The sequence below is a fragment of the Syngnathus leptorhynchus genome, chromosome 2 (assembly GCF_054491065.1).
Source record: "Syngnathus leptorhynchus isolate UIUO chromosome 2, UIUO_Slep, whole genome shotgun sequence".
NCBI classification, from domain to species: domain Eukaryota; kingdom Metazoa; phylum Chordata; class Actinopteri; order Syngnathiformes; family Syngnathidae; genus Syngnathus; species Syngnathus leptorhynchus.
In genome coordinates, this window is record NC_141196.1 from 25,072,106 (window position 1) to 25,098,365 (window position 26,260).

General features: G+C 46.4%; 1 protein-coding gene across 1 annotated transcript in view; it reads right to left on the bottom strand.

Moving 5' to 3' along the window:
- Positions 1-11,216, bottom strand: part of hvcn1 (hydrogen voltage-gated channel 1) — a 40,596-nt gene extending 29,380 nt beyond the window's left edge. Inside the window, exon 1 of the mRNA XM_085934968.1 lies at positions 9,782-11,216. Within this exon, the coding sequence (XP_085791094.1) occupies positions 9,782-9,955 (174 nt within the window). The 5' untranslated portion in view covers positions 9,956-11,216. The remainder of the gene's footprint in view (positions 1-9,781) is intronic.
- Positions 11,217-26,260: the final 15,044 nt, after the last annotated feature.

Consider the following 26,260-nt stretch of genomic DNA (forward strand, 5'->3'; position numbering starts at 1 on the left):
GGATTCTGAGGCGGACTCTCCAATCTCGGAGGTCGAAGTCACTGAGGTAGTTAAAAAACTCCTCTGTGGCAAGGCCCCGGGGGTGGATGAGATCCGCCCGGAGTTCTTAAAGGTTCTGGATGTTGTGGGGCTGTCATGGCTGACACGCCTCTACAGCATTGCGTGGACATCGGGGACGGTGCCTCTGGATTAGCAGACTGGGGTGGTGGTTCCCCTCTTTAAGAAGGGGGACCGGAGAGGTGTGTTCCAATTACAGGGGAATCACACTCCTCAGCCTCCCTGGTAAGGTCTACTCAGGGGTGCTGGAGAGGAGGATCCGTCGGGAGGTCGAGCCTCGGATTCAGGAGGAGCAGTGTGGCTTTCGTCCTGGCCGTGGAACAGTGGACCAGCTCTACACCCTCGGCAGGATCCTCGAGGGTGCATGGGAGTTCGCCCAACCAGTCCACATGTGTTTTGTGGACTTGGAGAAGGCGTTCGACCGTGTCCCTTGGGAGGTTCTCTGGAGGGTGCTTCGGGAGTACGGGGTGCCGAGCCAACTGATAAGGGTGGTTCGGTCCCTGTATCACCGATGCCAGAGTTTGGTCCGCATTTCCAGCAGTAAGTCGGATTCGTTCCCAGTGAGGGTTGGACTCCACCAAGGCTGTCCTTTGTCACCGATTCTGTTCATAATTTTTATGGACAGAATTCCTAGGCGCAGCCGAGGCGTTGAGGGGGTCCGGTTTGGGGACCTCAGCATCGCGTCACTGCTTTTTGCAGATGACGTGGTGCTGTTGGCTTCTTCAGTCCGTGATCTCCAGCTCTCACTGGAGCGGTTCGCAGCCGAGTGTGAAGCGGTCGGGATGAGGGTCAGCACCTCCAAATCCGAGTCCATGGTCCTCGGTCGGAAAAGGGTGGAATGCCCTCTCCGGATCAGGGATGAGATCCTGCCCCAAGTGGAGGAGTTCAAGTATCTTGGGGTCTTGTTCACGAGTGAGGGAAGGATGGCGCGCGAGATCGACAGGCGGATCGGTGCAGCGTCGGCAGTAATGCGGACTCTGTACCGGTCCGTCGTGGTGAAGAAAGAGCTGAGCCAAATGGCAAAGCTCTCGATTTACCGGGCGATCTACGCTCCTACCCTCACCTATGGTCATGAGCTATGGGTCGTGACCGAAAGAACGAGATCCAGGATACAAGCGGCCGAAATGGGTTTCCTCCGCAGGGTGTCCGGTCTCTCCCTTAGAGATAGGGTGAGAAGCTCGGTCATCCGGGAGACTCGGAGTAGAGCCGCTGCTCCTCCACGTTGAGAGGAGCCAGATGAGGTGGCTCGGGCATCTCAGCAGGATGCCTCCTGGACGTTTCCCTGGGGAGGTGATCCGGGCATGTCCCACTGGTAGGAGACCCCGGGGACGACCCAGGACGCGCTGGAGAGACTATGTCTCTCGGCTGGCCTGGGAACGCCTTGGGATCCCCCGGGATGAGCTGGATGAAGTGGCTGGGGAGATGGAGGTCTGGGAGTCCCTCCTAAAGCTACTGCCTCCGCGACCCGACCCCGGATAAGCGGAATAAGATGGATGGATGGATGGATTTAGTTTGTTTTATTATTGTTATTGTTGGATGAATAAGAAGGGTGATATTGGTGTTTGTGACTGCAGTAAACAGGCCAGGTCAAATCATGTAGATTTTTAATCCAAATCAATTCATTCTCCATTTTATCTTTTTTATTTCAACGTCAGACGCAACAAATTACTTTATAATCACAAAATAATGATCCATTGTCTCTTTGATTCATGATTCATAGTCTTCACCGGGCCACCTATGATTGATTTTATGACACAATGCTTCGGGCCAGTTTAAATTTAGACGTGGGCGGCATTTGGCCCGCAGGCCGGAATTTCGTCCAAATATAAGGTGCACCGGATTATAAGGCGCACTGTCGGTTTTTGAGAAATGTTGAGGTTTTTAGGTGCGCCTTATAGTCCAGAAAATACGGTAGTAATGTATAGTTTTAGTACAAAGTAGACAGCTCTTACCAGTAGTCGGTGGGTTTTTTTTTCCGTTTGTTTTTTCCCTTCCCTGAGCAGCGTCACTTGCTCTGATTTTAGCATCCCCTTAGCCCTTGGTCGTGCTTTACCATTAGGCAGACCAGGCAACTGCCTGGGGCCCCCACTGACCAGGGGGCCCCCGAAGGCTGACAAACTTTACTCCACAGCAATGTCTCAATGTGGCCAAAATGCAAACGCAATGACCGCAGCAACCCGCCCTTTGTAATGACATCGTTGTAGAAAACACAGGAAAATTTATATAATTATATGTGTACATATAATTGTGCCGCTACTGATGGTGCAGCTTCTGTTTTAGGAATAAAGTGCGTCTACATGATGCCACCTCCTTGAATGAATTCTTCGATTTTCTTTTCTGAATTAAAGGAACACTTTGAAAACACATCAGATTTCACTGGTGGAAAAAATAAAGCTGGATATCTATACTGATATGGACAGTTTAATGTTTCAGGAACAAAAGGATGCCACATCTTTTGATGGAAATAAAAGTTTTCAGCCTACAGAGGGCTTAGTATATAGACACCCCAAAAACCAAAGTGAAAAAATGATGTGGCAGGCTCATCCATTTTGCCTAAATTATATTTCTGCAATTCAAAACTCTTTTATATATATATATATATATATATATATATATATATATATATATATTCATTCATTCATTCATTTTCTGAACCGCTTAGGGGGTCGCGGGCGTGCTGGAGCCTATCCCAGCCGTCATCGGGCAGTAGGCGGGGGACACCCTGAACTGGTTGCCAACCAATCGCAGGGCACACAGCGACGAACAACCATTCGCACTCGCACTCACACCTAGGGACAATTTGGAGTGCTCAATCGGCCTATCAAGCATGTTTTTGGGATGTGGGAGGAAACCGGAGTACCGGAGAAAACCCACGCGGACACGGGGAGAACATGCAAACTCCACACAGGGACGGCCGGAGGTGGAATCGAACCCGCACCCTCCTAACTGTGAGGCGGACGTGCCAGTACTGGCGCCCCTCAGGGGTGCGTCCTCTCCCCACTGCTCTTCTCGGACGTGCTACCCACTGTGCCACTGAGCCGCATATTTTTATATATATATATATATATATATATATATATATATATATATATATATATATATATATATATATATATATAATCTCCCAATTACATCCATCGCTGTGTCTTGACACAAGACGCTCGTCTCAGTCACGTGACATGTCACCCCAGTCGAGCCCGCGAGGGAAACAAAAATGAGCAAGAAAGCTTCTTCAAAAGGGAAAAAAAACCAATGAGGAGACTGAAGAAGAAGAGGCTACTACTTCTAAGATAAGGAAAGCTGCATTTAAAAGAACATTTCTGGAGTCCTACTTAAAATATGGATTTATCACCACAGGTGACTGACGCGCCAAGCGCACTCGGCACAAGTGGCGACAGGCTAGCTGACGAGGCAATGAAGCCTTCAAAACTGCTACGGCACATAGAGACCAAGTATCCTGCATTAAAAGACAAACCTTAACCACTTCAGGTGTCATTGTTTCCGATTACGCCTAGATGGGACCGGCTTGTTTCTGAAAAACAAGCTCGGTGCTCTCAATAATTCAACGTAATGGTGAGTTTTATTTTTGTGGTTTATATTTGTTTTATGCCAGTCGTATCCTTTTACTTCATCGTATTTATATATTTATTATAAATGTATTATTTATTTATATAAAGGCCGGTCGGCAAAAACATTTCTGACGCGTAACCGGTCCGTGGCACAAAAAAGGTTGGGGACCACTGACCTAGCTGAAAGAAACCACGCTTTAAGAGGGAATACACATGCACTATATGACCCACATAATGGCAATTTCTTAGCACAGATAGAGTTGATGGCACTATTTGATCCACTTATGAATGAACATCTGAGGAGGATTAAAAACAACGAAATAAAGGTGCACTATCTCAGCAATAACATTCCAAATGAAATCATTGCACTAATTGGAGACAAAATAATTCATGAGATAGTCAGAAGGGTAAAACAAGCTCAGTACTTTGCCATCATAATGGACTGTACTCCTGACCTGAGCCACACTGAACAACTTTCTGTTGTCTTGAGAGTGGTGAACTGTGAACCATCAGTTGGTGCATGCGTAACTGAACATTTTGTTGGATTTATTGATGTTCAAGACACCCCTGGGAAAGGTCTGTGTGACACACGGTGAAGTCGGGCAAGCTCAACTTGAGCATTGCAGACTGTCGTGGACAGTCTTATGACAATGGAAGCAACATGATGGGACATAGACAAGGGGTTCAAGCAAGAATATTGCAATTAAATGAGCAGCCACTGTGTGTCCCATGTGCCAGTCACACTTTGAATCTGATTGTAGCAGATGCAGCCAAATTTTCAGTAGTCTCAGTCTCCTTCTTTGGTGTTCTCCAGAGATTGTACAGTAGATTTTTAGCTCCTCTGTGCAACGCTGGGCTGTTTTAAAGGAACATGTTCAGCACTTAACAGTAAAACCTTTGTCAGTGACCAGATGGGAGGCCAGGATTGATAGTGTTAAAGTGGTGCGTTACTACCTGCCAGAGATCATAGAAGCATTGTCTGCTCTTCAAAAGAAGGACTCTGAGACATTCTCCACAGCAACCAGCATAAAGGCTGAACTCATGACCTGGAGGATTGTACTATGCACTGTAATCTGGTACAACTTTTTGTATCAGATCAACTACGCCAGCAAGATTATACAGAGTCCCAATGTTTCTCTTGAAACACTTAAAAGAGAAACAAGCGCAGTGAGAGTATATCTGGAGAATTTCAGGGAAAGTGGACTTGCTGCTTCTCAAACTGATGCTAGAGAGATAGCAGAAAAACTAGAGATAGAACATTTCATGAAAAAAGAGTGAGGAAAAAAAACAGGCAGTTCCTCTATGAGGGAAGAGAAGAAACCCAGTCCACTCCAGATGAGCACTTTAACAGAGTTCTTTCTGCCCCTAGTAGACACAGCGCTCAACAGCTTGAATGGCTGATTTTTAAAACTCGAAGATGTTTATGTCGTTTATGGTTTGCTGTGAAGAAAATATGTCAAAATCTATTCATAATGGTACACTTGCAGAAAACTGTAAGAAACTGGAGAAAACACTACATGACAGAATCAGAGGATTTAGGTCTGAAGGTCAGGGCCGCTGTCCATGCCTTTCCTGATGAGGTATCTTCCTCCCCAAGAGAGATGCTTGATCAAGGAACAGCTTCTCGATCTCTATGGAAACCTCAGCATTGCCCTTCATCTGCTATTGAGCCTTCCAGTCACTGTTGCCTCTGGGGAGAGAAGCTTCCCTGCTTTAAAACTAATCAAAACCTATCTCAGGACAACCATGTCACAGGAGAGACTGTCAGGACTGGCTCTTATTTCAATAGAGCATAACATACGGAGGTCTTTGAATCTGAAGGACATGGTTACAGTATTTGCACTTGCTAAGGTCCGTGAGCAGCATTTGTAGAATCTGTTTTTTGTGAAAACTCTCCTACACTAGAGTCAATGTTTATTGATGTTTGTGATGTCACTTTGATATTTGTTTGAATGTTTAATAACTGTTAATAAATTGACATTTATAATTAATTGTCACTTTTTTTTTTTATTTCTTTTTTTTTTACTTAACTACACGATATATGCCTGCCATATAGTCTATTCTACTCTAATTTTGTCAGCTCTCTGTTGTCCCCGAAATAAACTATGCTAAGAGCGCTTCTGGTGCCTGCAGGGGCACGCTTTGTTAACGCTCCAGGGGGCCCCCATAAATGTGTTTGCCTAGGGCCCCCAAAGGTCTAGGCACAGCCCTGTCCTTGATGTGTGGAATGAGGAAGTGTCTGTGTCACTGATTACCTTGCAAACGGACACTTGTGTGCGCTTGAACTGGGAAGGGACGGAGGAGACACGCTCGCAACTGATCATGAGCGCTGGCTCTGTGCGGATTCCCGTTAGGAGGAGTTTTATTTCTGGGCTCGCTCTGGGGTGCACAGGTTCCCACGACAGTGCCAGTGGGCCACTTATTATTGATTTTATGACACATTGTTCGGGGCAGTTTAAATTTGGCCTTTGGTATTTGGCGGGCCGGACATAACTGCTGTACAGGACTGAAAGTCATGTTTTGGTACTGAGCTACATGGTTTTTTTTTTGGTTTTTTTTTAAAGACTTTATTTGTAACAAAGAATGGAAGCTTGCACTTCTAATGAAGCAAAACAGGAACTAAAGATCCTGAACAACCGCAGAATGGCAAAACAAAGAGCAATGCCACCAAGAAGGAAATATCAGAAGAATGCAGCATTCCACTATAAAACATTTTTCACCTGAGCGCACAGAAAATGTGTGCAGTTGATTAAAAAAAAACTGAACAGAAGTTGTATTAGCATTTTTTCATATTCTCATATAAAAACATTGAAAGGTTTGTTTGGCATATGTTTAACAGAGTGTTGCGACAAAAAGCTGCAACGTGAGTGAATACTCATACCATGTGATCACTCACCGCTACGAGCAGACAGTTGCTGTGTTTGCACTCAGAAAAGATTGAGGGAAGGAGCCTCAGTGCTGGGTAATGTCTCTGCACAACTGAAGAGTATTACCGCAACGTACACATGAAGTGTCGATGGTCACATGGCACGTGGGGAGCCTCTGCTAAGATCTTGCGGATATCTATTCAAGCGCTGATCTTTTCTGCAGCAAAATACTGTGCCCCAGTTTGGAACAAAAGCCCCCATGCCAAAAAGGTGGATGTGGCAATCAACAACGCCCTCCGAATTATAACAGGGTGCCGGAAGCCCACCCCTGTGTCCCTCTTGCCTGTCCTTGCGGGAATAGCGCTGGCCAACCTTCGCCGAGAGGCTGCCACCCTCGTTCTCGCTAGGAAGGCGAGGAAGTGCCAGGAAGGCACATCCTGCATAGCACCACAACAACTCCAGCTCCACCAAGCAGACTCAAGGCGCGCCACGCCTACAACATTGTTGCACAAGAGATGCTCAATTCCATCCCTGAGGACATCTCCAGAGATGCTTGGCTGGCAGCAGCTTGGAAGCAGGAGTGGCTTGCTCATGCACCGTTACATCTGGGATCCAGGAGATGGCGCCATAGGAGGAGACGAACTACCTCGCCAGCAGTGGACCACACTGAACCGTTTAAGAACTGGTGTTGGGCGCTTCAACACATCTATGTGACAGTGGGGACTGGCGGACAGTGTGGCTTGCAAGTGCGGAGACCCCGAGCAGACGGCCGACCACATCATCAACACCTGCCCCCTATATAGACCACCCTCGGAGGCCGGCCTCTTTGACCTGGGACAAGAGATGCTGGCGTGGCTCCACGACACTAAGTTGGAGCTCTGACGTTACACGAAAGAGAGAGAGTCACATGGCATGCAATTTGCATGAATTCTAGCAACCCAAACTGTCATAATCACCAATGCATGAGATGCAATTTATGGCTAGCTCAATCAAACATACAAACAAATGCCGCCTCTACTTGTTTACATTTTACAAGGTCAAGGTGATGGTATCTCAGCAAACGGCAAAGGCTTGAGAGGGTTTGGGAATGTTAAATGCTTTCTTGTAAGGTGATGAGAAAAACTGACTGTTGAAACTGTTTGTGAATATATGGCGAATGTTTGAGCAACTTTTAACAAACCTTGACTTAAACCAAAATTTGCTATGTGCGCAAACACTTGCAAACATTCGCCGCACGGTATTTTGAGGTTAAAGGGTTTAAGGGTTTTCAAGGGGTTTACACCCGACCCCTTGGGCCCCTCCTACAGGTGGTGAGCCCATGGGAAGGGGTACCCACGTTTTCTTTTCGGGCTATGCCCCATGGGCGAAGGCCCGGCCACCAGGCGCTCGCCTTCGAGCCCCACCTCCAGGCCTGGCTCCAGAGGGGGGCCCCGTTGACCCGCATCCGGGCGAGGGAAAACTAAGTCCGTTTTCGTTTGTCATCATAAGGGGCTTTAGTGAGCCGTGCTTTGTCTGGTCCCTAAAGGGAAATGTGCTTTCAGCACTTTGCAAACATATTTTTTAAGGTTGTGTTAAACTTCTAATCATATCAATATAATATCTAGTATTGGAGTGCTTGTGTGGATTGGTGGGGGTGAGGAATGTGCAGGCACACTGCATGAACTTGTCTTCTTCAAAGTGTTGTGGAACAGGCCCAGGAAGGGAGTACCAGGCGAAGAGAGTACGGGACGGTACGGGACGAGAGGAGTACCGGACGATAACACCTCAAGGTCGGTGAGGAACGAGAACAAAGAACACCACCACGTCCAGGTGGATGGGCTTCGAGAGGAAAAAACCAACCCCCTGACCAGAGTGATGACACCTCGACGGGGAGGAGATGGCCATCGACCAATCATCACACAATGTTTTGCATGTTTTAATATTCATATTGTGTATCTTTAAAACTGGGCAATCCGGAAGAATGTGTCGTCTTTTGGTGGTCACAAAAACGCACGAGTTTTAGTGTGAGGGATCCGGGACCCAGGCCTGTATTAGTGCGCTTTGTTAGGAATAAACAATTGGTAAATTTGGTCTGATTGATCTACTGGTCTTCTCTTTGACAGAACGAACTCGCAAAATTGTTAGGTGCGGCAGTGTGTGGATTGGGACATAGCAACTTGTGTTAAGTGTTGATCGCAATTTGGAGTCAGATCAACAGCCACGCAGGTGTCAGTCAGTCCACTGTTATACGTATATGTGCAACACACACACCTCACACACGCTTCATACAAAAATCACACAAGAATCACATCCACACATCCAAAGACTCGCCCATGTATACAACACACACCTGCTCTCACATCCTTACAACCAAACGTGTGCCTATACCCTTTTGCCAGTTTGCCTGTATGCCCATATGAGTCACAGTGCCTGTTACCTTTTTGCCAATAGTTCAGTAAAGCAATCAAAACTGAACCACGTCTTCCCTCCTGTGTTCTGACTGACACCCAGGGGCGAAAAGACCATAACCATCCGAGCCAACCCCTATACAGTCCTCAGGCTCCGCATCAATAGCAGTAGCAGTTTGCATTATTTTATTGCAATGTTATTCCTTTTTCAGATTTGTTTCAAGACTACAGTAACAGTTAAACTTCACTTTGATGGTTAATGCAGTTATTGCAATTTTGTTGTTTTATCACAGTAGATTGGTTTATTTATATTTCAAAAACCAGAAGCCATCCATTTACAAATTAGATTGCACTTTAGTTTACATATCTAAATATTCAGATATTAAGATGTGATAGACAGTTTTTGCATGATTTGAATGAGGCAAAATAACATGCCTTTTCTCTCGAACATATTGTTATAATCCTTTGTTTCAGATATAATCATTTTCTGTATAAAAATTAGATTCAGTGTTCAAAAAGTCTCTTTTCAAACTTGAGTCTTGAAAAAGATCGTCTTATAATCGGAGTCTTATATTCAGGCCAATACGGTATAATAACTAGACTTGGCTTGACACATTCACAATCAGTATATTTTAATGACAGCACGTTTACATTTGGTTAATATAACTTTTATAGTTTTAGTCGCACAATATTGATTGTCTTTATGCTACAGTTGCATCGGCAAATAACCAATTATTTCTATCCACACTTGAAAGAGGCCTTATTCTGATTTTTTTCCCCTCTTCATTTTGCATTGATTCCCTGATTCTCTTAATTGCCACTTGAGTCTTGTTGTGGAAATGTGGCCTTATTGATATATAACTATACATTTCATTTAGCAACATGCTATTTGTAATCATACCTGAAAGCGCGCAGAATTGTAGAGTCTTTTCAGGGAATCCCTGAAGGTTAAGGTTTCAGGGTACTGCCCAGTGGCAGGACCCAGTTCGTCACTGTCTGTGAGGAATTCGTCATCCTCCCACTGGCCAGGTTGCTCATCTCCCACTGTGGTGAAATATCTCAAATACTGAGCCATGACAATCTCCCAGAGGGACCACAGCTAGACAGAAGAACCTGCAGGTAAAATGCATTATATACATACCGCCCAAAGGCTCTCATACTGTTTGGTGAGTCATTGTTTCACCATAGCAGACAATCTGAGTTTACTTCTCTTTTTTTTTTTTTTTTTTTTAATCTTGCAATATGTTATTGAGAAAGCAATACACTAAAAGAAGCTGGAAGCATTTAACCCTATGAAGCCAACCGTTTACATAAACATTGCCTTTACAAAAACAAAGAAAATATTTACGGAGAGCAACAACCGCAACTTTAGACTTTTAAAGATGCGCACAAGTTTAGAAAAAAGGGTTACTGTTGGTCAACAAGTAAGCATAAGAAAACAAAAAAGACTCGCGTAAAACGCAATGCGTGTACGTTTAGAATTCCGTCAAAATCCAAGGGAACATTACATTTGATCAAGAAGGAGATGTCTGATTGTTTTGTCAGGTCTATGTAATTTTCAGTCAATTCACCGTTATTTTGTGTGTGTGTGTGTGTGTGTGTGTGTGGGGGGGGGGGGGGGGTATTTAAAAGGTACTGAAATTTCCCTTCCTGTATCGCTACCGTCATTAGTTTTGGACATCATCTGATTTGCGTAACTAACACGCGTTGTAATTTCAGATGAGGGTTTCAACGGTTTTCAAAAATTTTCTCACCCTGTCTGTCCTCACCGCCGATGCATTTATGCACGTCGCTTTGCGAAGAAAACAACCCCTATAAACGGAAATCCGCCAGTCAGAAAGTCAGCCTTCCCTGACAATGTATCTGTATCCGTTTACTTTCACTGCTTCCTATTGACAAATCCGCGGAGCTACGCCTATTCTGAAGAGATATAACCTTTGAAAATCATCACTCGCGATTGAGTGTCAGTGCTATGAATTTTGGTTTTAAGTCTTAATACTAGTAATTAATTTTAGTGAGTCAGTCCACTGATATATATGTGCAACACACAAAAACACACGTACACAAACATATGAATACATGCACGCACACACCCTACAATAATCCCTCCTTTATCGCGGATAATTGGTTCCAAGACCACCCGCGATATTGAAAATCCGCGTAGTGTCACCTTTGTTTTAACATACATGCATTGTTTGTATATCAATATGTGTATATCAAACCAAATAAATCCAAAGTTATCATTAGAACATTAAATCATAGTTTCAAATATTTAAATACTATATTAATATGTCCCCTCCGTGAGTCGTCACCTTATCGTGGTGGAGGGGTTTGCATGTCCCTATGATCCTAGGAGCCATGTCTGGGGCTTCATGCCCCTGGTAGGGTCACCCATGGCAGAAGGGTCCTAGGTGAGGGGCCAGACAAAGCACGACTCAGAAGACCCCTTATGACGAGTAAAATATATGGACCTAGTTTTCCCTCGCCCGGACGCGGGTCACCGGGGCCCCTCTCTGGAGCCAGGCCTGGAGGCGGGGCTCGAAGACGAGCGCCTGGTGGCCGGGCCTTCGCCCATCGGGTCCGGTCGGGCATAGCCAGAAAAGAAACGTGGGTCCCCCTTCCCATGGGCTCACCACCTGTAGGAGGGTCAGAAGGGGTCGGGTGCAAAGTGAGCTGGGCGGCGGCCAAAGGCGGGGACCTTGGCGGTCCGATCCCCGGCTGCAGAGGCTGGCTCTAGGGACATGGAATGTCACCTCTCTGGCTGGAAAGGAGCCCGAGCTTGTGTGTGAGGCAGAAAAGTTCCGACTAGACATAGTCGGACTTGCCTCCACACATAGTTTGGTCTCAGGTACAAGCCCTCTCGAGAGGGGCTGGACTCTCTTCCACTCTGGAGTTGCCCACGGTGAGAGGCGTCAAGCAGGTGTTGGCATACTTATTGCCCCCCGGCTGTGCGCCTGCACATTGGGGTTCACCCCGGTGAGCGAGAGGGTAGCCTCCCTCCGTCTTCGGGTGGGGGGACGGGTCCTGACTGTTTGTGTCTATGCACCGAACGGCAGCTCAGAATACCCACCCTTCTTGGAGTCCCTGGAGGAAGTGCTGGAGAGCGCTCCTTCTGGGGACTCCATCGTTCTACTGGGTGACTTCAATGCTCACGTGGGCAATGACAGTGAGACCTGCAAGGGCGTGATTGGGAGGAACGGCCCATGGTGGGGGAAGATGCCGGTCCGACCTGGCAGACCCAAACGGTCTGTGAGGGTCTGCTGGGAACGTCTGGCAGAATCCCCTGTCAGGAAAAACTTCAACTCCCACCTCCGGCAGAGCTTTTCCCACGTCCCAGGGGAGGCGGGGGACATTGAGTCCGAGTGGACCATGTTCCGCGCCTCCATTGTTGAGGCAGCCGACCGGAGCTGTGGCCGTAAGGTTGTTGGTGCCTGTCGGGGCGGCAATCCCCGAACCCGCTGGTGGACACCGGCGGTAAGGGATGCCGTCAAGCTGAAGAAGGAGTCCTATAGGGCCGTTTTGGCCTACGGGACTCCGGAACCAGCTGACAGGTACCGGATGGCCAAGCGGAACGCGGCTTCGGCGGTTGCTGAGGCAAAAACTCGGGCATGGGAGGAGTTTGGCGAGGCCATGGAGGATGACTTCCAGATGGCTTCGAGGAAATTCTGGTCCACCATCCGGCGTCTCAGGAGGGGGAAGCAGTGCATGGTCAACACTGTTTACAGTGGAGATGGTGTGCTGCTGACCTCGACTCAGGATGTCGTGAGTCGGTGGGGGGAATACTTCGAAGACCTCCTCAATTCCACCAACACGCCTTCCAATGTGGAAGCAGGGCCTGAAGACTCTGAGGCAGACTCTCCAATCTCGGAGGTCGAAGTCACTGAGGTAGTTAAAAAACTCCTCGGTGGCTGGGCCCCGGGGTGGATGAGATCCGCCCGGAGTTCTTAAAGGCTCTGGATGTTGTGGGGCTATCATGGCTGACACGCCTCTACAGCATTGCGTGGACATCGGGGACGGTGCCTCTGGATTGGCAGACTGGGGTGGTGGTTCCCCTCTTTAAGAAGGGGGACCGGAGGGTGTGTTCCAATTACAGGGGAATCACACTCCTCAGCCTCCCTGGTAGGGTCTATTCAGGGGTGCTGGAGAGGAGGATCCGTCGGGAGGTCGAGCCTCGGATTCAGGAGGAGCAGTGTGGCTTTCGTCCTGGCCGTGGAACAGTGGACCAGCTCTACACCCTCGGCAGGGGTGCCGAGCCAACTGATAAGGGCGGTTTGGTCTCTGTATCACCGATGCCAGAGTTTGGTCCGCATTTCCAGCAGTAAGTCAGATTTGTTCCCAGTGAGGGTTGGACTCCGCCAAGGCTGCCCTTTGTCACCAATTCTGTTCATAATTTTTATGGACAGAATTTCTAGGCGCAGCCGAGGCGTTGAGCGTGTCCGGTTTGGGGACCTCAGCATCGCGTCTCTGCTTTTTGCAGATGACGTGGTGCTGTTGGCTTCTTCAGGCCGTGATCTCCAGCTCTCACTGGAGCGGTTCGCAGCCGAGTGTGAAGCGGTCGGGATGAGGGTCAGCACCTCCAAATCCGAGTCCATGGTCCTCGGTCGGAAAAGGGTGGAATGCCCTCTCCGGATCGGGGATGAGATCCTGCCCCAAGTGGAGGAGTTCAAGTATCTTGGAGTCTTGTTCACGAGTGAGGGCAGGATGGAGCACGAGATCGACAGGCGGATCGGTGCAGCGTCGGCAGTAATGCGGACTCTGTACCGGTCCGTCGTGGTGAAGAGAGAGCTGAGCCAAATGGCAAAGCTCTCGATTTACCGGTCGATCTATGCTCCTACCCTCACCTATGGTCACGAGCTATGGGTCGTGACCGAAAGAACGAGATCCAGGATACAAGCGGCCGAAATGAGTTTCCTCCGCAGGGTGTCCGGGCTCTCCCTTAGACATAGGGTGAGAAGCTCGGTCATCCGGGAAAGACTTGGAGTAGAGCCGCTGCTCCTCCACGTTGAGAGGAGCCAGATGAGGTGGCTCGGGCATCTCAGCAGGATGCCTCCTGGACGTTTCCCTGGGGAGATGATCCGGGCATGTCCCACTGGTAGGAGACCCCGGGGACGACCCAGGACGCGCTGGAGAGACTATGTCTCTCGGCTGGCCTGGGAACGGCTTGGGATCCCCCGGGATGAGCTGGATGAAGTGGCTGGGGAGAGGGAGGTCTGGGAGTCCCTCCTAAAGCTGCTGCCCCCGCGACCCGACCCCGGATAAGCGGAAGATGGATGGATGGATGGATGGATGGATGGATGGATGGATGGATGGATGGATGGATGGATAGTCTATCTGATTTGCATCACAAAACAAAAGCAATTTTGAAAGATGTGTCAAATTAAATGATAATGGAATCGTATGTAGTAATAGAACAACTTACTACATATGGGTTCTCTAAGTTATAAAACATACATTTTGATTTTTATTCGAATTTCGAAGATTCTTGTGATAAATGATGAAAAGATGATTGTAAAGTAACTAAAGAAGGTACAAGAAAGTGAAACTGTCTAATCGTTTGCTTGCTGGATCGCTCCCCATTCGGGGAAGCCATCCATTTATTTGCCAAGCTAGTTGTGGAAGCAGTCCAATTGCCACGAAAAGTAGCTACGTATATGCACGTGTGCAGGCCACACGTACGATACTGATAAGGTGTCAAGATGTAACGGGCTTGCTAACAGAACCGCATAGCTGCAGCGCAAAAGTCACTTCAAACTTTATACACACAGGAAGCAGATTAAATTACTGAAACATTTTTAAGATGTGCAGCGACAAAGTCCATAGACTGAAATTCAATTATGGACGAAAAGAGGGGCAAGAGTAGAGAATGGCATCTATAAATGACCAGAAGACTGACCTATCCTACCAAAACAAAACAACAATAAAATGGGCAGCAATATTGAGCCATGGTGTGTGTCACATGGCTCAAGAGGAGGGATAGTGGGGCAGGTCAGTCAGCTTTATACAACATATGGATTTGATTCATACTCAAAACATTTATAAGAACAAAAAAAATTTTTGTAGAGCTTGTTTAACATGTGCTAAACACAATCCATAGGGTTATAATGCCTGATCATAATAGATGCATTCTCAAAATGGATTGAATTGGCTTCAAAATGAACACTGAATGCCTTAACAGGGGCAAAAACGTTATGTAAAGAAACAATGACGTTATTACATTTTGGGTGGCCATCTTGGTTGCCGTTTTGTTAACTTTAACAATATGGTATTTGTGGGAACTAAGAGGCATAATGAATAGGGGAGAGATGAGTTGGCAACTCATATAGAACACTCCCAAAATTATGCTGCATTGTGTTGTTTTAAAAAAGATCAATTTGGCCTTTGCAGTGTGATCTGCTGTGTTGCATCTGGCCATGGAGAAAGTATGACGTTTATCTTTGTCAACAACCGATGTAGATGTTAAAGAATGAAATTAATATCTCTAAAATGAATGTGGTTAATTGGTTTCAGGTAACTATAAGAGTAACTGGTAAAAGAAACAATTGGTTGACAATGGCAAAACAAGCTGCAAACCAGAGAACAAGAAAAAAAAATTAAATACCGTAATTTTCGGACTATTAGTCGCTCCGGAGTATAAGTCGCACCACCCATAAAATGCACAATAACGTGAAAGAAAAACATATATAAATCGCTCCGGAGTATAAGTCGCACTTTTGGGGCAAATTAATTTGTCAAAATCCAACACCAAAACAGACACGAACCAGCAACAACAGGCTAAACGATACAGTATGCTAACGTGACATACACAAACGAGAGGCTGAGAACGGACCTAACGTAACATGCAGAGTTATTCAAATGATTATTACATAAATAACACGTTTATCAAACCATCTGTGTCACTCCAAATCATAAAATACATTGATCATCGATCGTGTAAACAATGCCGCGTATGCGCGCCGTCGGACTCGTGATTTGCATGTCTAATTATTCCACAGACCCATATAACGATATATAAAGTATACTTCAAATAACTATCATATAGCAACAATATTACCAAACCATCTGTCACTCCAAATCATAAAATACATCGATCATTGATCGTGTAAACAATGCCGCGTACGCGCGCCGTCGGACTCGTGATTTGCATGTCTAATTATTCCACAGACCGAGACATTATTGAATATACCGCTTTCTGAATGGTATCAAAGAATGGAAGGCTGTGGAGACACTATTTCGGAACTCCTTCTTTCTAGCCGTGCTTGGGTCAACATTGTAGGAGTGAAGCGGAGGTTAGTTTTAGACTAAATTGATGCAGTCAGATCACACACACTTTCAATTTCATATTAACATGTGGACATCCTCCAGGAATAAATCACACGACATCCAGAGGAATTTCAAGCACTTAGAACAATTACCGACAGTGCAGTTACTTTAACTGTTGGGTCTGAATATGATCAGACATTAAATCACATGCTGGAACGAAGAGGAGAAGACAACCAGGATGAGTTTACTCGCGAGGAGAACGATAGTGAAAGGAAGCTCAGTCACAATCTCCACCAGTTCTGAGTTCCTCCTCCACGTGCTCCTCTTTTTAATGTCTTGGTTGCCCTGGTTACAGAGGCGTTGCTACACTAAAGGGAGGGGAGATAGTGGCTGTAGCAACGCTGATTAGCTAAGGAATGTAGTGTAGTGTGATCTAGCACTCGTCGGCCCTCGACCCCCGCATTGGGACTGCAGAGTCTGCTTTCTTCCCCCAACCAGTTGTCCTCTCCATGAGTGGCCGACTCCTCCTCGACTGTGATCAGATAACTTGAGGCACGTTGAATGTCGCTTACCTGTGGAACAATGCAACTAAACCCTTGCTAAGTTTATCTTCTTAGTAAACTAACACAACACATAATAATAATAATATCTAGCCCTACTTAAACATTTCAACACATATTAAGTAAATGTAAGGTAACTGGTATACAGTTCCTTAAACGAACATTGAGTAAATATGGGATAACTTTAATGTGACTTCTTCAAACTGTATATAACCAATTTTGATCATCTACAATCTATGAATCAAAGCTACAGTTAACTAAAAGGAATGAAGTCCCTAAACAAAGAACATCTCGCAAGCAAAGAAGACCTGCTCATTGTCATTGAAGACTTCTTACAAAACAAACACAAAAGTAACATAAGGACAGGAAGGAAACATAAGGCTGACGGGGATCAAAAGACATTCCTTGAACCAAATAGAAAGCATTTAGTTTAAAGGAGAGTCGTAAACTCATAAAGATAAGGCCTCCTGGTCTGGCAGGCCAAGGCTTCCCCCGAGATTATTCCAACATTTCCCTCCTGTTTATCACATATTTGCTAAATTTTTTACATCACCAAAAACCAACCACTTCTCAAGATTTTCAGTTGTCGGATCACAAGTATGAGCACAAACATGTTCACATCAAAAAGGATCAACGTTGCGACATCATCATTCAGAAACACACAGATCTGGGAAAAAGTCTGTAAACTCAAATGCAAGAATTCCATCATCATCACTGTTATCATCAATTTGCTGGCGTTCAGACATTAGGCATACTCGGGCCATCTTGTCTTCCATGGGCGAAATTGCTGTAGTGATGAGACGATTAAACAGAGCACGCAGACATGGAATACAACAACATCCACACAAGGTGAGTATAGCAGCAAATACTGCAATTAACACTATAATTGAGGACACAAGGGCTTTATACTTCCCAAAGGCATTCATCCAGTTGTCCCACATTGATGTGTCCACACCAGAGTGCTCTTTCGTCCTCATGTTGAGGGACCGCAGGCCTGCAATGGCCTTCGTCAGGCTCCCATCAGGGGCAGTGTTGTTGGGGATGAAGGTACAGCATTGTTCTCCGAACATGGCGCAGACCCCCCCTTTCTCAGACAACAACATATCAAGAGCAATGCGATTCTGGAAGTCCATTAGGGAAGGCTAGCTGTTCATGCCCTGCCTCAAATCCCGCTTGTGTCCGTTTGCCCAATTTCAGCATGTTGCAATGGATGTAATTTATCCTGTCAACGTTCTTGTTCATCGTTCACCAGCAGCAAATGGAGGACTCCCATCCTACTGCAATTTGGTCAATTAATTCTTATTAATCAGGAACTCCTCTTGGGACTTCAATTGCATCAATTTCAGTCAGATCATCGTCGTCACTCAAATTTAAAGGCATTTTAGTTTTTACCAGCTTTTCCCCAGATCTTGACATGTCGATACATATACAATTTCGCTTGACTACATTCTCTGAAAGCAATGTTGTTGGTTTTTTTTTTTTTTTCTCAACAGATATATCTCTGTCGCACATTTCACAATCAGTAGACGTGACAGATTTCACACATTCTTTGGTCAATGGCAACGGTACAACATAAAGCTATTAATTTCATTCTTTAACATCTACATCGGTTGTTGACAAAGTACACAAATAAACATCATACTTACTCCATGGCCAGATACAACACAGCGGATCACACTGCAAAGGCCAAATTTATCTTTTTTAAATCAACGCAATGCAGGATAATTTTAGGACTGTTCTATATAAATTGCCAACTCATCTCTCCCCTATTCATTATGACTCTTAGTTCCCAAAAATACCATATTGTTAAAGTTAACAAAACAGCAACCAAGATGGCCACCTAACATGCAATAACGTCATTGTTTCTTCACATTACGTTTTTGCCACTGTTAAGGCATTCAGTGTTAATTTTGAAACAATTCAATCCATTTTGAGAATGCATCTATTATGATCAGGCATTATAACCCTATGGATTCTCTTTAGCACATGTCAAACAAGCTCTACGATTTTTTTGTTTTTTTGTTTTTATAAATGTTTTGAATATGAATCAAATCCATATGTTGTATAAAGCTGACTTGCCCCACTATCCCTCCTCTTGAGCCATGTGACACACACCATGGCTCAATATTACTGCCCATTTTATCATGTTTTTTTATTTTGGTAGGATAGGTCAGTCTTCTGGTCATCTATAGATGCCATTCTCTACTCTTGCCCCTCTTTTCGTCCATAATTAATTTTCAGTCTATGGACTTTGTCGCTGCACATCTTAAAAATGTTTCAGTAATTTAATCTGCTTCCTGTGTGTATAAAGTTTGAAGTGACTTTTGCGCTGCAGCTATGCGGTTCTGTCAGCAAGCCCGTTACATCTTGACACCTTATCAGTCTCGTACGTGTGGCCTGCACACGTGCATATACGTAGCTACTTTTCGTGGCAATTGGACTGCTTCCACAACTAGCTTGGCAAATAAATGGATGGCTTCCCCGAATGGGGAGCGATCCAGCAAGCAAACGATTAGACAGTTTCACTTTCTTGTACCTTCTTTAGTTACTTTACAATCATCTTTTCATCATTTATCACAAGAATCTTCGAAATTCGAATAAAAATCAAAATGTATGTTTTATAACTTAGAGAACCCATATGTAGTAAGTTGTTCTATTACTACATACGATTCCATTATCATTTAATTTGACACATCTTTCAAAATTGCTTTTGTTTTGTGATGCAAATCAGATAGACTATCCATCCATCCATCCATCCATCCATCCATCTTCCGCTTATCCGGGGTCGGGTCGCGGGGGCAGCAGCTTTAGGAGGGACTCCCAGACCTCCCTCTCTCCAGCCACTTCATCCAGCTCATCCCGGGGGATCCCAAGGCGTTCCTAGGCCAGCCGAGAGACATAGTCTCTCCAGCGCGTCCTGGGTCGACCCCGGGGTCTCCTACCGGTGGGACATGCCCGGAACACCTCCCCAGGGAGGCGTCCAGGAGGCATCCTGATGAGATGCCCGAGCCACCTCATCTGGCTCCTCTCAACGTGGAGGAGCAGCGGCTCTAATCCGAAGCTCTCTCTTCACCACGACGGACCGGTACAGAGTCCGCATTACTGCCGACGCTGCACCGATCCGCCTGTCGATCTCGCGCTCCATCCTGCCCTCACTCGTGAACAAGACCCCAAGATACTTGAACTCCTCCACTTGGGGCAGGATCTCATCCCCGATCCGGAGAGGGCATTCCACCCTTTTCCGACCGAGGACCATGGACTTGGATTTGGAGGTGCTGACCCTCATCCCGACCGCTTCACACTCGGCTGCGAACCGCTCCAGTGAGAGCTGGAGATCACGGACTGAAGAAGCCAACAGCACCACGTCATCTGCAAAAAGCAGTGACGCGATGCTGAGGTCTCCAAACCGGACCCCCTCGACGCCTCGGCTGCGCCTAGAAATTCTGTCCATAAAAATTATGAACAGAATCGGTGACAAAGGGCAGCTTTGGCGGAGTCCAACCCTCACTGGGAACTAATCCGACTTACTGCCGGAAATGCGGACCAAACTCTGGCATCGGTGATACCGCCCTTATCAGTTGGCTCGGCACCCCGTACTCCCGAAGCACCCTCCAGAGAACCTCCCGAGGGACACGGTCGAACACCTTCTCCAAGTCCACAAAACACGTGGACTGGTTGGGCGAACTCCCATGCACCCTCGAGGATCCTGCCGAGGGTGTAGAGCTGGTCGACTGTTCCACGGCCAGGACGAAAGCCACACTGCTCCTCCTGAATCCGAGGTTCGACCTCCCGACGGATCCTCCTCTCCAGCACCCCTGAATAGACCTTACCAGGGAGGCTGAGGAGTGTGATTCCCCTGTAATTGGAACACACCCTCCGGTCCCCCTTCTTAAAGAGGGGAACCACCACCCCAGTCTGCCAATCCAGAGGCACCGTCCCCGATGTCCACGCAATGCTGTAGAGGCGTGTCAGCCATGACAGCCCCACAACATCCAGAGCCTTTAAGAACTCCGGGCGGATCTCATCCACCCCCGGGGCCTTGCCACCGAGGAGTTTTTTAACTACCTCAGTGACTTTGACCTCCGAGATTGGAGAGTCCGCCTCAGAGTCCTCAGGCCCTGCTTCCACAATGGAAGGCGTGTCGGTGGAATTGAGGAGGTCTTCGAAGTATTCCCCCCACCGACTCACGACATCCCGAGTCGAGGTCAGCAGCACACCATCTCCACTGTAAACAGTGTTGACCGTGCACTGCTTCCCCCTCCTGAGACGCCGGATGGTGGACCAGAATTTCCTCGAAGCCATCCGGAAGTCATTCTCCATGGCCTCGCCAAACTCCTCCCACGCCCGAGTTTTTGCCTCAGCAACCATCGAAGCCGCGTTCTGTTAGGGTTGAATAGATTAGGTTGATCATATTATGTTGGAATGTAATCAGTAATAATTAACCTAAGCTTGTCCTGTCTTAACAAAGTAGTAGAACAAAGTGCTAAGATCCTTTGCATTGATTGACCAACTGTAGAAAACGCAATCAAAGTTGTTCTGTCTACTCAACATCGTAAAACAACCCCTGCTATGATGTGATCAGAGGCCAGGGGTTTCACCCCCACCTTGGCCACCACACATGTAAATTGTCACCCCCACCCTTCTCTCAATAAATACTGTCTTGCATGAATGCAACGGCAGACTTTGTTCGGACATTGCTGTATCTACAGTAACGAACAAATTCTCCACTTGCAAGTGTTCAAAGGGCATACTGTCTCCCATGTGGTTCTTGCAAAATAAGTTAGAGTCGGAACATCTCTAACATTTTGGTGCCGTGACCTGGATCCAACATACCCACTGCTGATCGACGGAGGACGACGTGCTGCATTGTCGACAAGCCAGCGTCCATTAGGAGGACCTGGTAAAGAAAAGACCTGGCAAGTAAATTCTTCGCTGGGCCAGCATCTTAGGTCTGCCTTCGTCGAACAACAGTGGATTGACGGAATCCGGCAGTGCAACGAACCAGGGGACAAGTAAGTTAAAGCCCTAAAAATTGTGTGATTGTGTTGTTGTGAAACGCGTAAAAAAAAAAAAAAAAAAGGTGCACAAGATATACGGCTTTGGTTTGTCCGAGCTATGAGATACGGCTTTGGTTTATCCGAGCTATGAAGTTTACGGTTTGGTTTGTCCGAGCTAAGAAACAGCTGGGGTTCTAGCCCCAGGGGAAGGAACAGGCTAAGAAAAAAAACAGAGCTTCTTTTTCTTAATTGAAGAAGGGCTTAGATTCTTTTTTTGGTCTGTTTTTCCGAGCTGTTTGCATGAAAGTTGTGTGGTTGAGAGTGTGAATGGTAGGATAAATTGAAAAAAAAAAAACAGTACTAGCAAAAACCAACGGTAATACACAGGCTAGTAATTTTGTTGAAGGGTAAATTTAATCCTGCATTGAGGATCCTCAAAAAAGAAAAACAAAAAATTGAAAAAAAAAAATTTGGAAAAATCTAAAAATACCAAGTTAAGATGGGAAATAAAAACGGTAAATCTCTAACTCTTGAAGGTGATGAGAAGTCCATTCCATTAACATTTGAAAAAGAATTTAGGGTGCATAATGGCATCCCATTCAATGATGCAGCTGAGAGTGCTTATCGACAACAGCTAAAATATGCGCTCCTCAATGGTTCCCCACCTGAATTAGACAACAGGGTGCGGAAACACTTGGTGGAAGCACACACTGCTTGTGTTACAACAACCATGCAGTGGGCCAGAGACGTTGACAAAGTGATCAAGAAAGGCAAAAGGTCCGATGTATTTCATCTAGATGATGATGATAATCATGTAGATGGAGATGCAACAGTCTTCTTCCAAAGTTCCCAATGGGGCAGAGGAAGAGGTCAAGGCCAACAAGGTCGCAGGCCGCCATATGGTTCAAAACCCCCACCAGATTCTGACAACTGTTGGAACTGTGGGAGACGAGGACACTTTGCAAGAGAGTGTCGTTATGCAAAACGAGACCAATAAAATTCTGACAACTGTTGGAACTGTGGGAGACGAGGACACTTTGCGAGAGAGTGTCGTTATGCAAAACGAGACCAATCAAAGGGTGGAGGAAGGGGCAGAGGAAAAGCCAAATTTGCATGACGGGCTTCCTCTCCTTTGACCTCTCATGCTCCTACTTTTGGTTTAAAACATTTTTTTTAGGTTATTAGAACTCCTGTACATACAATGAAATTATGATAATGCTGATTGTATGCCCAAATGACAAGGGGTCAAATTATGTGTGCACACTGAAGTTAAAATTTGCAAATCAAGTGGTAAAGAAATACACCTTGTTTCTAAAAGATACATATAAAAATTAGAATGTGCTGTCCTCGCGTGCGTGGGTGGGACCAGCTTCATGATCGACCGCAAGAAATGGCCAGCTTGTGACGAATCATTGATGCCAGGTCCCCTCCCCTCGCACCGAGAGCTGTACATGTGTGTGCATATTTGTTAAACTGATAAAAAGAAATCTGTTTGTAGACAGAAAACTGGTTTACACTAGTGCTCATTTGTGTCTCACCCTGATGACAAATTCGACAGACAGAGAAAACATGTTTTCTAGAATTGGATGAAACAAAATTGTGGATTGCACACATTGCAAAACCCAATTTAGGAAAAAAAAAAAATCTGATTAATTCTCCTTGCAAGACTCCTGTTTTTCCGGTCCAAAAGGACCAATAAAATTGATTGGCGAATCTGCACCTAATGTGCTTGACCCACACACGCTTCTAAACACTTTTTAAGGCAGCAGCAATTGCGACACATGGGCCTTGCCATGTGTCGACAGGAGGGATGAGGTCAATTCATGGTCAATTCACTACCTTTGGTTTAGATACTTACTTAAAAAATGGTCAATTCACTACCTTTGGTTTAGATGCTTACTTAAAAATTTTTTGTAAAACATGTCCTGTTTGTGTAAAACATAATCCACAAGGAAACATGAGACCTAAGAGAGGCTCATTTCCAAAACCATCTTACCCATTCCAAATCATGCACATGGATTTTATTGGACTCACAGAAAAGAACCTGTGATCGAACTCTTTTGGATTAATGTCAACGCAACTGTTAAAGGACGAACGTTGCCGCAAGTGGCCTACACAGAGAGACCAGCTGAAGTGAACTATACATGTTACATCCAAGGAAACAACTCTCCAGGAGGACACTGGATGGGAGCTTTGGACATCACTACTGAGTGTCAGGATAAGAGAGCCATTTCAAGTGGTTGTCCGATGCTGCCCGCCAACTGGACAAGAGTGTGTGCACCAGTGTGGGTGACAGACCACACCTACAGGATACAACATCATCAGCTGACGACAGCACGCAACTCTTCTGGACGTCGACGCAGGGCTGTTGTGACCTTTGACTCTCATGATCCTGTCTGGGGATGGTTCTGGACTTGATGACTGCAACACGACGGTTCCAGCAAGGAAGCAGATCCACCATCGACAGCGTCCCCGCCCCCAATTCAAATAGAGGCAGAATAATCCTCTTCCCCCTTGGTGGCCAGGTAGTCTACCCTGGCCACTGAAGACTGAAGACGACAAGAGCGCGGCAGACACTTCCAGGTTCTCCCCCGACGAAGCAGTGCTGCAGAGGGGGTGAGAATTGTGCTCACCCTCCAACAGTGGACGTGCCAAGCCCCCGACGGCTGAACAATCACGAGCAATTTTTGTCTTGACTGTTGTTATTGGTAACATTCTGGTCGCCTAAGGCAGAGGGACCGTGTGAGACTTTTCCTGCATTATAACATCTTGCCGCAGGTTTTTCACTCACACACTAAAATTGATCTACGTAGATTGCGATGATGCTGTTTAGCCGTACATGTCTTACAGAAACTTAATGATTTGGCCGATGACACGAATACAAGGTCGATTAACGAACTGCGGCCTAGGGTGTCCTGGTGCCAAGTGCACACATGGACACCCTTATGCTTGAACATGGTGTTCATTATTGAAAATCCGTGTCGAGCACAGAATTCCAATAATAGAACACCGCTCGGGTTCAGATCGGGGGGGGGCGTTCCTCCCAATCACGCCCTTCCAGGTCTCACTGTCATTGCCCACGTGAGCATTGAAGTCACCCAGTAGAACGATGGAGTCCCCAGAAGGAGCGCTCTCCAGCACTTCCTCCAGGGACTCCAAGAAGGGTGGGTACTCTGAGCTGCCGTTCGGTGCATAGACACAAACAACAGTCAGGACCCGTCCCCCCCACCCGAAGGCGGAGGGAGGCTATCCTCTCGCTCACCGTGGTGAACCCCAATGTGCAGGCGCCCAGCCGGGGGGCAATAAGTATGCCAACACCTGCTCGACGCCTCTCACCGTGGGCAAGTCCAGAGTGGAAGAGAGTCCAGCCCCTCTCGAGAGGGCTTGTACCAGAGCCCAAACTATGTGTGGAGGCAAGTCCGACTATGTCTAGTCGGAACCTTTCTGCCTCACACACCACCTCGGGCTCCTTTCCAGCCAGAGAGGTGACATTCCATGTCCCTAGAGCCAGCCTCTGCAGCCGGGGATCGGACCGCCAAGGTCCCCGCCTTTGGCCGCCGCCCAGCTCACTATGCACCCGACCCCTTTGGCCCCTCCTATAGGTGGTGAGCCCATTGGAAGGGGGACCCACGTTTTCTTTTCGGGCTATGCCCGACCGGACCCCATGAGCGAAGGCCCGGCCACCAGGCGCTCGCCTTCGAGCCCCACCTCCAGGCCTGGCTCCAGAGAGGGGCCCCGGTGACCCGCGTCCGGGCTAGGGAAAACGACATCCATATATTGTATTCATCATAAGGGGTCTTCTGAGCCGTGCTTTGTCTGGCCCCTCACCTAGGACCCTTCTGCCATGGGTGACCCTACCAGGGGGATGAAGCCCCAGACAACATGGCTCCTACGATCATGGGGGCACGCAAACCCCTCCACCACGATAAGGTGACGACTCACGGAGGGGTCTAATTATTCCAACAAAAGGAAAAAGCAAGATCAAACAGTAAGTATAGATCACAAATTTGAGATTTTCTGATGGCATGGCAAATATGTAATTTCCCTCTTTACCCATGTTGTGATTTGTGACTCCAGATTTAGCACAAGAAGTGGCACGTGTAAAGATAGGTCTTTATCTTCTGATGTCATTAAAATGCGTACCTAACTTTGTTTTGCGCTCAACAGGGCTCGAAACTCTAAGGCAAATCATTTCAAAAGTTAAAATTGTGTCGTGTCATGTTTATGATTAACAGCGGTTAATGGGCGAATTTTCAAATCAGACATGTTCTTTTTACCTTTCCCTGTTTTTTAGACTCCAAGCCTAGAGAAAAGAGGGGCATCTTTATTAAAAAACTGACTGGACTCCACAAGGTACAGATTGATTTTTGACTTATTCTCGATTGTAGAAATAATCACAACTGTCTTGCGTAATCTTTGGAATTGGTCTGTTATTGGTAGCTTGAATATACTTATGTATGCTTAGCTACTGTTGAGCATATGCATAAAGCGTATGTCGTAATTGCAATCTTCAATATGGAGCTTGGATTTATGACATGTCATTGCCTTGACTCTCACACTCCG